Source organism: Artemia sp. Qi Xiang Cuo, chromosome 5 (genome assembly GCF_049724085.1).
Source record: "Artemia sp. Qi Xiang Cuo chromosome 5, ASM4972408v1, whole genome shotgun sequence".
NCBI lineage: Eukaryota > Metazoa > Arthropoda > Branchiopoda > Anostraca > Artemiidae > Artemia > Artemia sp. Qi Xiang Cuo.
The window spans coordinates 74,920,210-74,934,770 of NC_142798.1; the positions used below are offsets into that span (position 1 = coordinate 74,920,210).

Here is a 14,561-nt window from a genome sequence, read left to right on the forward strand (position 1 = left end):
TAAAATTTTAATCAGATGTGTTTGGGGAGAAAGGACATCTAAATAGGGCAGTAGATGGGGGCTAGTTTACCTCCGATCACTTTTGACTCTTGAAAAATATACTGATTAGCCTCTAGCTTGATACCTATAGAAGCTTGATACCATATCAAGATCTATTTCATCAAGATCTATTATTTAGAAGATTTATTATTGGGGACGTGTTTCATCCTGATTGGGTCCAAAATGGTTGAAGGTGTTAAGGTGAAAGTTCAGGTGATATTGAACTAAATCAAAAGACGCTATATGCATCCATGTTATCAAGAAACCGTACCAGAGATATCTTAGAAACGGCTAAGGGTATCAACTTGAAACTTTTAGGGCTACTACTACGACTACTACTACCACTACTACTAGTAGTAGTAGTACTACTACTACTACTACTATTGCTACTACTGCGGTGACTTCTTGTGACTTCAACTACTTGTTGCCGTATATATTTTGACTTTGACTACCACAACTTGTGATTACAACTGCTACTTCAAAAACTTTCAGCTGTGATTGCAATCACTCGCGACAACAATTGATTGCAACTTCAACGACTTGGGATTGTCTCTACTTGTGAATCTGACTACGGGTACTAAAAACTTTAAATTTAAGTACTTGTGTCTGCGACTACTTGCGACTATGACTACATGTGACTGCTAATATTTGCGACTGTGACTGCTAACATGTGACTGCTAATAATTTATCCAGGTTGTCAAATGGGCTTCTCTGCAATATCTCTGGAACGGATAAGGTTATTGAGATCAAAATACAAGGGAAAATTGATGGGACATTGAACTTAATCAAAAGACTCTCTCTGCATCTAGGTGTTCAAAAAGGTGTGTCGATAGTATTTCAAGAACTACTGAGGGTATTAAGTTGAATCTTTTTTATTATGTTGAGTGGGGTGTTGCAATAAATTAACAAACTCTAATTGCACCCAGATTGTAAGAAGGGCGCATCTGGGCGTATCTATGTCGATCACAGGAACGGCTACGAGTAATAAGCTGGATATTTCAGGGATTACTAAGGGGGATGTTACACTAAATCATAAGACTATTTAATACCCTTATGGTATCCATTTATTGAAAATATGGATATTCACAGAGTCTTTCACAGAGTTTAAATTTGATACTCTTAGCCTCCCTGAGTAATTGCAGAAATGTCCTTTTGATAACCTGGATGCACATTGTGTCTTTTGGTTTAGTTGAACATCCTCCTAAAGATGCCCTTAAAGTTTCACCTTAATACCCTGGGCATTTCCAAACTCAAAGAATGAAACATACCCCCTTTCCCAATAACAAAACCAACCTTGGACAACTTGCATAAATTACAGCTCCTGCCTAAGGTCTTTGGGTTGTCACGATGTCCCGAAGAACATTTATTAGAAATTTGAGCTATTTTGAACAAAATATCCATCTCAAAATTTCTATCGGAAGTTTTTTGAGGCTAAGGGGAAACTTAGTAGCAAAAAGGACATGGGGGGACTGCCTACTCTCCAATCACTTTGGAATCTAAAAAAGAGCAATTTAAGTTCAGTTTCCAATCGAATGAGCCCCTCCGAAGTTTTTACGACTTCTTTTACGAACTTCTTCCATATGAAGTGGTAGGATATAAAAGAAAATGAAAGAATAATGCATTTAATTCATTTTGCGATTTGCTGTGGCAGCGCTATTATTGTTCATACTATAAAAAAGGTGGTGTACTAATTTTAAGAAAAAAAAATCCAAATTTTTACTGCGGGTTATTAGACTTATTGTCCTGTATTATTATTATTATTAAAGCATGTTTTGAGTTGATTCCCTTTCACTGTTATTTTATGCATCTGAACTCTTTTTAGGGAGTAACCTACCCCGCATGCCATGGTATTTGGCGGTGGTGGGCACCACCCCTTGAGCGATCTAGACTGGCAACACTTGCCTTCTGCGGCTCATATGCCGGTGCTGTAGTTGGAATGCCACTTGGCGGCTGGCTTACGGGTTTACTTGGATGGCAGGCACCATTTTACTTTTATGGTAAAGTATTTTCAAATTTAACCATTTTTATTTCTTCTCTTAGAACTTAGAAAAAAACTAGATTGGTTAGTAAAAAAAAGAAAGTTTTTTCTTTTAAAAAAAAGAAAGTAACACCGTGGGCTGAACTGTCACTTTTTGCCACCAAGGTAGTTCACATTTCTCAGTTCAATGACCTTTTCTGTTTTGCTATCTCTGTTATTGCAATTAATTGAAATCACTTTTGGCTCTTCACAGCTTTTTTTTTTTGCCTTGAATTTATTTGGTTCTGCAAGTCTTTTTTTTTTAATCTAAATTTAAGGGAAAAAGATATCTGAAATAAATCCAGGAATATAAGAATCCAGGTTTTGCCTTGCTATTTATAAGTTCATAAACAAGGTAGTGTATGAAAAGGCAGTGTTTTGGCAGACCTTTGTTCCATCACAAAGGTTTTGTGATGGAAAGGCAGTGTGGTCCTCATTGCTATTAAGTTCGACACCTTTTAGTAGTAGTTGTACTACAATGGTTTTTAATTGATAGGTACCGAGGAAAATATTGAAATATGTGGGGTAGAAAATCTGCATAATCTTTAAGCTGATAAAACTGAAGGAATTCTAACCTCCATCATGTTACAACCTTGTGCGTAGACAAAGATTAATTAACAATCCTCCTTTACACGCCCTGAAAGATTTGACTTAATTCCCTTATTGTTTCCTGGCATATGGCAGATATACCCTTCTGACACAACCTTGGAGTTGTCAGATATATACTTAGCCGTTTCTAAGATATCGTAGGTATTCAATTTGGACAAATTGGACGCATATTATGTATTATGATTTAGTTTAACATTCCCAAAGATATATCCTGAAGTTGTAGCAAATAATATGGATTTTCCCGGGCTACTGCACTGGCACCCTTTTGACGATCTGGATGCGCAAAGTCTACATTTACTTAGTTCTGTAGCCCAATCAACTTCCCCAGAAAGTTGTAACTTAATACCCTCTTCCGCTCTTGAGATATTGCATCTTTGGCATTTTGACAATCTGGATGCCCTTAAACTCTTTTTGATTTAGTTCAATAGTAGTAGAAGCAGTAGTAACAGTAATAGTATTTGTAGTATTTGTAGTAGTTGTAGTAGTAGTGGTATTAGCAATAGTAAAAGTAGTAGAAATAGTAGCAGTAGTACTAATAGTAATATTAGTAATGGTAGTACCTGTCACAAGTAATCACAGATGCAGTTACAATTAGTCAAAGTTATATGTAGTACAAGACACTGCTCCAATTATTTACAGTAGCAGTCACAATTTTTCCTTTAATTTATCAAAAAAACTTTTTGCACAAAATAAGTTTTTCAAAACAAAGTAAAGAGCTCCATTAAACCAAAAATGAACAAAAATAGAATCAAAAAATTTACAAAGCACACAACTACCGCAAATCAGTATCAATAAATAAATGAAACCCAAAACAAACAGAAATTAAAATAAGTCAAACTCAAAACAAGCAGAAATTAATCTGAGTAGGGTTCTAAACCCTATTCTTTCTAAAAAGCCAGAATATAATTTGTACATTGCTGGAAAAAATTCAAATGAATTTACTCAAAAAATATGCATTGTCAGTTTAATATACATATGCTGATATTTAGTGTATGGTTGCTGCCCTCTGATCACTTTGACTCTTAAAATAAGCACTAGAGCTTCTGATTACCAATCCATTGAGCCATCTTTGAAGTTTATATGACCGCACTTTCTATAAAAACCCTATATGTCCTCAGTGCACAACTTACAACCCTTGCCCTGAGAGCTGGGGGGATTTGTTATCCTCAAAGAGATAATTTCCAGACCTTGCTGATAGGCCTAACAAAATGGCTATGTCTAAACTTTGATTGAAAGTGTTTGGGGAAATGACAGGCGTGGAGGGAGACATTTGCCCTCTGATCACTTTCGACTGATAAAAAAGGCACTGGTCCTTTCAATTTAACATCGAAGGAGCCCTTTTTGAAGCTTCTACGACAAAACTTTCTATAAAACCGTTATATGCCCCAAGAGCATAATTTACGACCCTTGTCATGAGGGCTATGGGGGGAGAGTTATCATCCACAAAGACATAATTTCCGGACCTTTCAACTACGTTGAACAAAATGACCATATCAAAATGTAATCCGAAATATTTAGGGAAATGATGGGCGTTGGGGGGGGGGAGATTCTCCCTCTGATTACTTTCGAATGTTCCCCCAGGCTATAACTTACAAACCTTTCCCTGACGGGTGTGGGAAGGGGAGGGGGGTTGATCATCCTCAAATACATAATATCCAGAACTTTCAACTACGTTGAAAAAGATGGCTATCTCAAAATATTGAATAGATGTGCTTGGGGAAATGGTGAGCGTGAGAGGGGTTAGTTGCCCTCCAATCAGTTTCGACTAGCCTATTAAACAGGGCACTAGCCCTTTTAATTTCCAATTGGATGATCCTTTTTTGAAGTTTATACGGCAACATTTTCTATGGAAAACCTTACATGCCCCCAGGGCACAGCTTATAACCTTAGCCCTGAGGGCTCTGGGGGAGTGTCATCCTCAAAGACCTAATTTCCAGAGCTTTTATCTACGTTGAACAAAATGGCTATCTCAAAATTTTGATTGGATATGTTTGGGGAAATGGTGAGCTTAAGAGGGGGGCTAGTTGCCCTCCAATCACTTTCGACTATTAAAGAGGGCACTAGCCCTTTCAGTTTCCAATCTAATAAGCCCTTTTTGAAGTTTATATGAAAATACTTTATATAAAAACCTTATATGCCCCCAGGGCGTAACTTACAACCCTTGCCCTGATGGGTTTGGGGGGTTTGTCATCCTCAAAATAATAATTTCCAGAACTTTCAACTACGTTGAACAAAATGGCTATCTCAAAATTTTAATTGAATGTGTTCGGGGAAATGGCGGGCGTGATAAGGGGATTAGGTGCTCTCCATTCATTTTCGACTATTAAAAAGGGCACTAGCCCTTTCAATTTCCAATCAAATGAGCCCTTTTTCAAGTTTCTACGACAACACTTTCTGTAAGAACCTTATATGCCCCCAGGGTATAACTTACAACCCTTGCTTTGAGGGCTCTGAGGGGGGTTGATATCCTAAAAGAACTTATTTTCAGAACTTTTAACTACGTTTAACAAAGTGAATATCTCAAAATTTTGATTGGATATTTTTGGGGAAATGGTGGGCGTGAGAGGAGGGTTAGTTGCCCTCCAATTACTTCCGACTATTAAAAAGGGCACTAGCCCTCTAATTTTCAATTGAATGAGCCCTTTTTTGAAGTTTTACGAAAACGCTTTCTATAAAAACCTCATATGCCCCCAGGGCATAACTTACAACCCTTGCCCTGCGGGATGTGGGGGGTTGTCATCTTTAGAAACCTGATTTCCACAATCCCCAACTGCGTTAAAAAAATGGCTATCTAAAAATCTTGATTATTTACGTTTGGGGAAATGATGTGCGTAAAAGGGGGGCTAGTTATCCTTCAATTACTTTTGATTATGAAAAAATCACTAGCCATTTCAATTTCCAATGGAATGAGCCCTTTTGAAGTTTTTACTACAACGTTTTCTATAAAATCCTTATATGGCTCCAGGGCATAACTTATAACCCTTGCCCTGTGGGTTGGGGGGGGGGGACGTGGTTGGCATCCTCAAAGACCTAATTTTCAGAACTTTCAACTACGTTGAACAAAATGGCTATCTCAAAATTTTGATCGGATGTGTTTGGGGAAAAGGTGGGCGTGAGAGGAGGATTGGCTCTGAGGGCTGTGGGGGAGTGTCCTCCTCAAAAACATAATTTCTATCTGAAAATCAACTACGATGAACAAAATGGTTATGTCGAAATTTTGATTGGACGTGTTTCGGGAAATGGTGGGCATGTAAGGGGTGTTAGGTGCCTTCCAATCACTTTCGACTATTAAAAAGGGCACTAGTCAGTCCAATTTGCAATCGAATGAACCCTTTTTGAAGTTTCTATGACAACTCCTTCGAAACGAAGTGCCCTGGGCTAACCCTCCCCCCCCCCCCAAAAAAATAATAGATTGTGCCAACATCGGTCTTAACTTAGGCAGCTCGATTGCGCTGCCTATGATACCCTTTGCCATTTGAACTATGTTGCAGATACCCTTTTAACATCTATATTTATTTGAACATCCCTCCCAACATGTCCTGAGAGTTTAAATTAATACCTTTATCCGTTCCTAAGATATCGCAAATACGCCCTTATGACAAACTTGAATGGACATAGTGTCTTTTGATTTAGTCGAATATCCCCAATCATATGTATTGAAAGTTCCAATGTAACATCTTAGCTGTTCCTGGGATATTGCACATAATACGATTTTTTTTTCGACAATTTGGACACACATATTACCGTTTGGTTTATTTTGACATCTTCCTCAATTTCTACAAAAACTTAAACTTAATACCCTATTATGTTCTTGAGACATTATTATCCATACCATTTTGATAACCTAAATACACTAAGCCGTTTTTATTATTTCAGCAGTAGTAGGAGTAGCCCTGAAAGTTTCAACTTTATATCCTCAGCCATTCTTGAGACGTTGCTGAGGCGCTCTTATGACAACAAGCTTGCGCATTATGCCTTTTAATTTTGTTTTTTACCAACATAAACTTTTCTTAAAAATTTTCACTCTAAATCCTATTCCATTCCTAAAATATCCCGCCAGTGCCATTTTTACAGCTTTAAAATTCACTTACATATTTGATTAAATTTTATATTTGTATTTACCACGAAAGCTTCACCTTAATGTTCTAATCCGTTCTTGGAATATTTCTGACACACCCCTTTGACAACCTGCATGTATATAGTGCATCTCGATTTAATTCAAAACTGCCCTCGCCATTCTGTATAGGTTTTATTTTAATGCCCTTAGCATTGGCAATAGTAGTAGTCGTAGTAGCAGCAGTAGTAGGAGGAGCAATGGGAGGGATAGAAGTAATGGCAGTAGTGCTAGTAGTAGCACAATTATTACTCATATACTACCTTTTTGGTTAGCTAAAGATCCCCTCAACATGCCCTGACAATTTGAACTAATAGTTGTTTCTGAGATATTGCTGATACACCCTTTTGATAACCTGCATGTACATAGTGAATTTTGATTTAGTCCAGAAATCCCTGAAAGTTTCATCTTAATACCAATAGCCTTGGTGTAGTAGTACTAGTGGCAGCAGCAGCGGCACTTCTAGTAGTAGTAGTATTCACAGAGTAGGGGAGACCGGTCCACTATGTGCACGGCCCACGTTCGGCCAAAGCTAATAATCTCAATTTAAAAACAGATGAAGACTTCTGGTAGATTGCAAAAGATCCGCCAGATGGGAGTGTATGTTTTTAAAATGGCTGCCCTTGATTAACAATTATACCAAATATATCAGATTGGATCGTGCTTTATGGTGATTAAATCCTGAATTTGGTTCAAGATTTGTCTGAAGCTCTACGCCTAACTATAAATACTTGATAGGACATAAACTCAAGTTGCATTCTCTGATTAACTGTCTGTCTTTTGGCATCTTCGAAGACGCGCCATCTTCACCGGTCTGCTACTAACATTTTTCCATCTCGCAGAATAACAAACACTCACGATCGACCACAGTGTCCGGGGCAGGTTCGGCATGCCGAACCAAGGCGTCCGAACGTGAGCTTATATAAGCTCACGCTTATAAAAGCTGAGTAAACAGCATATTTTGAGAATATCATATCAGTTTTTTTGTCTTAGTCGACAAGAAGTCAGTCAGTCCCTCTGCAAGTGCCATGGGTGTCCCTAGAGGAACACTGCAAGACTACTTGAAAAAAGTCGAGCAGCTGAATATTCCTCCGCAAAGCTTGGACCTGAGTTTCTTTACACCCGGTACTGAGTTTCTTTACACAAGACAAATATTTACTGAGGAGTAAGAACAAGGACTAGAAACTTACCTGAAAACAATAGCTGATACGCATTTCGGCTCCACTCTGCTGGAAGCGCGTGAACTTGCACACAACTAAACCATTACTAAGGGTATAACACTACCGAACAACTGGAAATGCGAAGCTAGTGGAGGTGGAGGCATTGCAGGCGAGGATTGGTATCGTGTTTTATGGCTCACCATAAGACTCTATCAGTAAGAACGCCAGAAGGTACAAGCCTAGGACGGGCGACTTCTTTCAACCTTCACACTGTAGGATGTTTCTTTGACAACCTGGAGCGGGTCCTAAATAAAAACAAGTTCAGACCACAAGACATCTGGAATGTAGATGAGTCGGGTTTGACAACCGTTTACAAACCCGGTAAAATCATTGCAGGGAAGAAGCAAGTAGGGAATGTCACGTCAGTGGAAAGAGGCAAGCTGACCACAGTGTGTGCTGGTGTTAATGCCACGGGGAACACAGTCCCTCCTCTGCTTATTTTCCACAGGAAACAATGGCCGGAAATTTTACTCAAGTGGGCTCCACAGGGAACCATTATGGCCGGCTCAGAAAATGCTTCTGGCTGGATGACTGCCTCCCTTTTTCTGCCTTACTTGCAGCATTTTATCAATCATGTCAAACCCTCCAAACAGTCTCCCGTATTTCTGGTGCTAGATAACCAAATTAGTTAATACACCACTTAATTGCTTTACCTGGCTAAAAAGAATGGCTTTATACTTCTAACTGTCTCTCCTAATACTGCTCACAAACTTCTGCCATGAGACAGGACAGTCATGGAGTCACTCAAAGCCTGCTACAACCGAGAAGCTGCAAGTTTAATGACTGCCCATAAATATATAACATTGCCCAACTGCTGGGGAAAGCATATCCGAAGGCTTTCACTCCTGAGAATATCATCAGTGGATTCAGAGCAAGTGGGATCTACGTCACAAACAGAGATGTCTTCAAGGATTATGAGTTCCTCTCGTCCTATGTCTCAGATAGACTACCAACAACATCTAGTGAAGCACCCATCGATGAAGTTTCTATGCCCAGCGCAAGTTCTGTGGGACATTTAGACTTTTATTTTAACATAGACAAAAGGTCGGCAGATGATTCGTTTAAAGAGATCGTCGATACGAACCCCTTCCCTAAAGGCTCACCGCGAAATATTAACGGGAAAAACAATATGAAGAAGTCAAAAGATCTCACTGACACCCCTTGAAAGAGTGCACTACTGCCGGGATAAATGGTGCATCTGCAAAGAAAGCCCTAGTCCAGGAAATGAAGAAGTCGGAGAATCGAAATGGCTAAAGAAACGAAAAGCTTGTTTTTCTCAACTTGAGTCGCATTGAGAGCGACGATTCTGACATAGGTGAATATCTATACAACGAATCTTCAGACTCCAGTATGGACATTGAAGACGAGCTCCCTGCCAGCAGCTTCCAATTTGAAACTGAGAACGTCAAGGTTGACGATGTCATTCTGGTTGGGCTGAAGAGCAAAAAAGGGAATCCCGTTCACTATATTGCCATTATCAAAGACGTAGTAACTGAAGAACTTGAGGTCCAATTTCTGAAGAAGAATGGAGTAAGAGACTTTTCGCTAACTGACGAGACAGCTAGTGTCCTAAAGACGGAAGTTGAAATGAAACTGGCACCACCAACAATAGCAGGTGGATCGCCAAGATTAGTGAAGCGGCTCACTTTTGATTTTGATCTATCAAATTACAATTGGAAACGAATGTTCTGTCAGTTTTTTTAACCTTACTCAAGCTCATTCTCTATATTTTTATACTAATCATACTCTTTTATACTTTTGTAGCCGTAAAATAAGTTTTAACGTTTTCCTGGGCACTTTTCTGTTTGTCTTGTCAGGTGGCCGAACGTAGGCCAAAGACGGCCGAACCAGTACCGGGGTGGCCCAGGTTCGGCACTTTTGGCCTCTAGGAAAGAGTAGCTTCCAGCTAAAACAGTGGAGGAGTATTCCAAATTGTTTTTTGGGGGGATGATACCCACTGAGTTACCTTTGCTTTGGCATACTCAGCAACTTCATATCGGTTAAAATAATGCCTGGAGAATTGAAAAAGTCAAAACCTGCCGATCGTGGGCCCGTATCCTCTACAATTTTATTAGTTCAACATCTCCCTCGACAGGCTGTGACAGTTTAAACATAATGCTCTACGCCGTTCCTGAGATATTGCTGATACGTCCTTTTGCCGGTCTGCCTACCTCTCCTGGGATATAGCTCTTAAACCCTTTGGATAACTTGCATCCGCATAGCGTACTTCAATTTAAAGAAAAATTCCCTGAAGGTTTCCCCTGTAAGCCCAAAGCTTCAGTAATCGTAGTATTAGCGGTAGCAGTTGTAATAGTAATAGTAGTAGTAACAGTTGCAGTAGTATCAGTTGTTGTAGTAGTAGTAACAGTAGTAGTAGCAGTAGTATAAATACAGTGCCTTTCGGTCTGTCCTAAATCTCCCTTAACATACCCTAAATGTTTCAACTTGATGCTCTAAGCCGTTCATGAGGTATTGTCGATATACCCTTTTGAAAATCTAGAGGCACACTATGTGTTTTGACTTATTCCAGCATCCCCTCAAAACTCTTTGAAATTCTCAATTTTTTACTCTTATTTTTAGTAACAGAAGTAGTAGCAGTAGTAACAGAAGCAGCGATAGTAGAAGTAGTAGTAGTAGTAGTAGTAGTAGTAGTAGTATTAGTAGTAGTAGCAATTAAATTAGCAGCAGTAGCATGCACATAGTACTCTTTGGTTAGTTCAACATCGCCCTAAATATTCCATGAGAGTTTTACCTTAGATTCAGTATCAAGTAGCAGTCGTATTAGTAGTAGTAATAGCATTTGTAGCAATACCAGTAGTAGGCCGCACATAGCGCCTTTTGGTTTTTCAAACATCCCCTTCAATATGCCTTGAAAGTTTCAACTAAATGCCCTAAGCAGTTCCTGTGACATTGCTGATATGTACTTTTGAAAACATGCATGCCCATATTAGGTTTTTATTTAGTTTATCATCCCCTCAACATTCCCTCTAAGTTTCAACCTAATACTCTAAGCCGTTTCTAAGATATTGCTGATACGCCCTTTTCATAACCTGCATGCATATAATTTAGTTTAGTTTAGTTCAACTTCCCCCTCCATATTCTCTAAGACTTTCACCTTGATACCCTTAGCCTTAGTAGCAGTAGCAAGTAGTAGAAGTAACAGTAGTAGTAGTGGTAGTAGTAGTAGTAATAGTAGTAGTAGTAGTGGTAATAGCAGTAGTAATAACAGTTGTAGCAGTAGCACTAGCAGTATGCACATATTCTATTTTTGGCAAGTTGAACATCCCGCTCATCATGCTATGAATTTTTAACTTTATACCGTAAGCGGTCCTTAAGATATTGCTGATACACTTTTTAGACAACGTGTATGCACATAGTATGTCAGTATTCTGTTCAACGTCTTCCTCGATGCTTCCTCAAAATTTTCACCTTATTACAAAATGCACCTGAAGATGCATTTTGTAATATTGGCCCTGACCATGGTCTTTTACAGTTTTTTTCTTAGTAGAAATTAATTGCTAGTGTTTGTTGATGTTCTTTTTTATTTTATTATTTTTTTTTATTATTATGCTTATACTCCACTTGTACTACTTGTTCTCTTGTAGTTGTGGGTAATAAACGAGTGAATTGAATTACCCTTAGCCTCAGCAGTAGCCACAAAGGAAGTAGTATTTGTTTCAGTAGTAGAAGTAAAAGTAGTAGTAGTGGTAATATTAATAGTAGTAGCGGTAGCAGTAGCATGCGAAAAATTGCCTTTGCGTGAACTGATCCTCCTTCCTGAAGGTTTAAACTTAATAACCTAAACACTTCCTGAGATATGCCCTTTTTACAACTTGCATGCACATAATGTGTTTTTTTTTTAGTTCAACACTCCCCTTAAAATTCCCTGAAAACTTCACCTTAGTCTTTTTTGACACCAAGGGTCAAATATGCCAGCTTTCCCCAAAAAAATACTATATATAAACGACGAGTGAATTCCAGCCTTTTGGCCAAGGGCTGTTGGAAGTTGAGTTGCCATCCCAGAGGCAGAGTTATTTTTCAACTATGCTGAACAAAGTGGTTATCTTAATATATATTTGATGACTTTGGGGAATATGGGGAATTGGGGGATAGCTTGCCCTCTCATAATTGTTTGCTCACTTTCCAATTGAATGAGCCTTATCCAAAGTTTCTACAACAATACCTTCCATTCAAAGTGCCTCGGTGAGAAGAAAAAAAGAAATATAATTTATAGGGCCCACTTCACTCTTTACTTCAGCAGTGCTGTCTCTCGTAAGCTATCCAATTAGTGTGTCGGAAGATTTTCAGCGGAAAAATCAGAGGAAAGACCCTCAGTTGTTTGACAAATCATGCTATGCTTACCAAACCACGTATAGAATGTGTCACCTTCTAATGAAACCAACTGACTGTATGCAATAGTCTATCCGCAATGGCAACTATTTGCTTACCTCCAACCTTCAGGTAAGAACAAAGAAAAGAGTTTTTTCTCACTTTTGATGATGGGACGTCAACTGGTTTATTCTGTAACAGCACTTTGGAGAAATACTGTCATCAGCTACCCGTAGTTTAACTTCATGTAATTGGCCAGGTATTATGGACACTTTCTAATTATATCGAGTACAAAATATTGGGTGCCATTTTAGAGGGTGCCATAGAATGTGTCACCTTCTAATGAAACCAACTGACTGTATGCAATAGTCTATCCGCAATGGCAACTATTTGCTTACCTCCAACCTTCAGGTAAGAACAAAGAAAAGAGTTTTTTCTCACTTTTGATGATGGGACGTCAACTGGTTTATTCTGTAACAGCACTTTGGAGAAATACTGTCATCAGCTACCCGTAGTTTAACTTCATGTAATTGGCCAGGTATTATGGACACTTTCTAATTATATCGAGTACAAAATATTGGGTGCCATTTTAGAGAATGTAAGAAGGATAGTGTCTTCCTAGGTTAAAAAATCAATCGGAGGCAAATCAGAAATGCAAGAGCCTCCTTTAAATGCTTCAAAATTTTTACACCCTATAGTTGCCCTCAGCTTAGATTTCCCGCTTTATATAAGATTAGACTGGGAAGTTACAGATTTCAGTAAGACTCTATTGGCCTCCAAAAACACCCGGAGTTCTTAAATGTTCACCTACCATGCATGAATGAGTAAATTCTGTGCACTCACTTAACTTTACTACTGAAAGAATTTTGTAGTCAAATGAAGTTTTAAATGGTTTTTCATAGTATCGTGATTTAAAATATACTTCTCCCTTAAAAAGTTTTGTTTAATTTATCCTACAAAGAAAATTCTACAAACATTGAAGAAAAGTTTAATTACTCTCGTATATCCTGGAAAAGTCATTGGTAAAGAAAACTCAACAAGATTGGAAAGCCTCGGCAAAATCGAAAAGCGATTTATCGTCTAGTCCAACTTAATCGACATTCAAAGGGGTTTCTAGGGGTGATTTCTCCCCTTCTTTCTAATCGGTTACGCATCAACTGAAAAAATCCAGAATCAAGACAGGCATGATTGATGTCCAATTGCTTCCCTGTTTATTGAACCTTTTTAGATAAACATCCACGAACGGAAGGAATAGAAAGCAGTTCAATGTAATGAAAAGTTCCGTTAATACAAGGCACGAAAAGTGGTTTTGAGTGGAGAATCCTGTCCACGACTTTTGTTAACTTTCAGAGATTAAAGCTTGGCGCGGAACAAACATAAAATGTGTACAAGCGATAATTCTAATATATAATTTATATGTTCCCTAGCTTCTACTGTTTTAATATATTTCTGGAAAATAGGGTGCTAACTAAATACGACCTCAGCCCCCTAAAAAACTTCCAGTACCCATGTCTGGCGAACCAAGTACACATAGGGACTTTTACCACTGCTTAAACCAACAAACAAAAATACCAGAACTTCGTAAGATTTTCTTTATTTTCCATATAGATATTCAGTATTCCATTAAAAATTAAGATATTCAACATTAACCATCAAATACACACACAGAAACACAAGGGACTATGGCCGAGAAAGCAGGGAGAAAAAAATAAACAAATAAAAACAACAAAAGTAAACAACAACAAAAAATAAAAAATAAAAGAAACGCACATAATGAAAACTGTTTTGCCTTTAGCTAGGCAGGCTACGTGCTACGTGTCTTTAGTGGATTCCTACCTACGTTCCAAGTTTGAATCTTCTAATTGAATTCCTGCAGACGTTTTTGACACAGATAACAGTTGCGTATTGGGATCTATCTTCTCGTGGTCATGATTTGGGACTAAAGAGGCTCTAGATTCTGCATAGATTATGTAAAAAAAAAATAGTTTTTTTTTCAAATGGGTGACACTTAAGACTTAAAATGAACTAAAATTAGTCCCTAAATAATTTTGAGTAGATTTTTTCCTTGAATAATCGTGATAAAAAGCTTCAAACTTTAACTTCGGCCTAAAGAGTGGGCTTGAGAGGGAGCAAGCGCCCCTCATATATAGAATAATTTTTGCTCGTTTAAGTCTTAATGCTGCTCTTAACTTTCATTTGGGGCCATTTCACTCCCTTCATGATTTGAAGAAGG

At 38.3% G+C, this 14,561-nt stretch overlaps 1 protein-coding gene across 1 annotated transcript in view; it reads left to right on the forward strand.

Annotated features, from left to right (window-relative positions):
* The window catches only part of LOC148952515 (vesicular glutamate transporter 1-like), a 282,421-nt gene that overhangs the window by 219,840 nt on the left and 48,020 nt on the right, over positions 1-14,561 (forward strand). Inside the window, exon 8 of the mRNA XM_089089939.1 lies at positions 1,862-2,036. Coding sequence (XP_088946065.1) covers positions 1,862-2,036 — 175 coding nt within the window. The remainder of the gene's footprint in view (positions 1-1,861; positions 2,037-14,561) is intronic.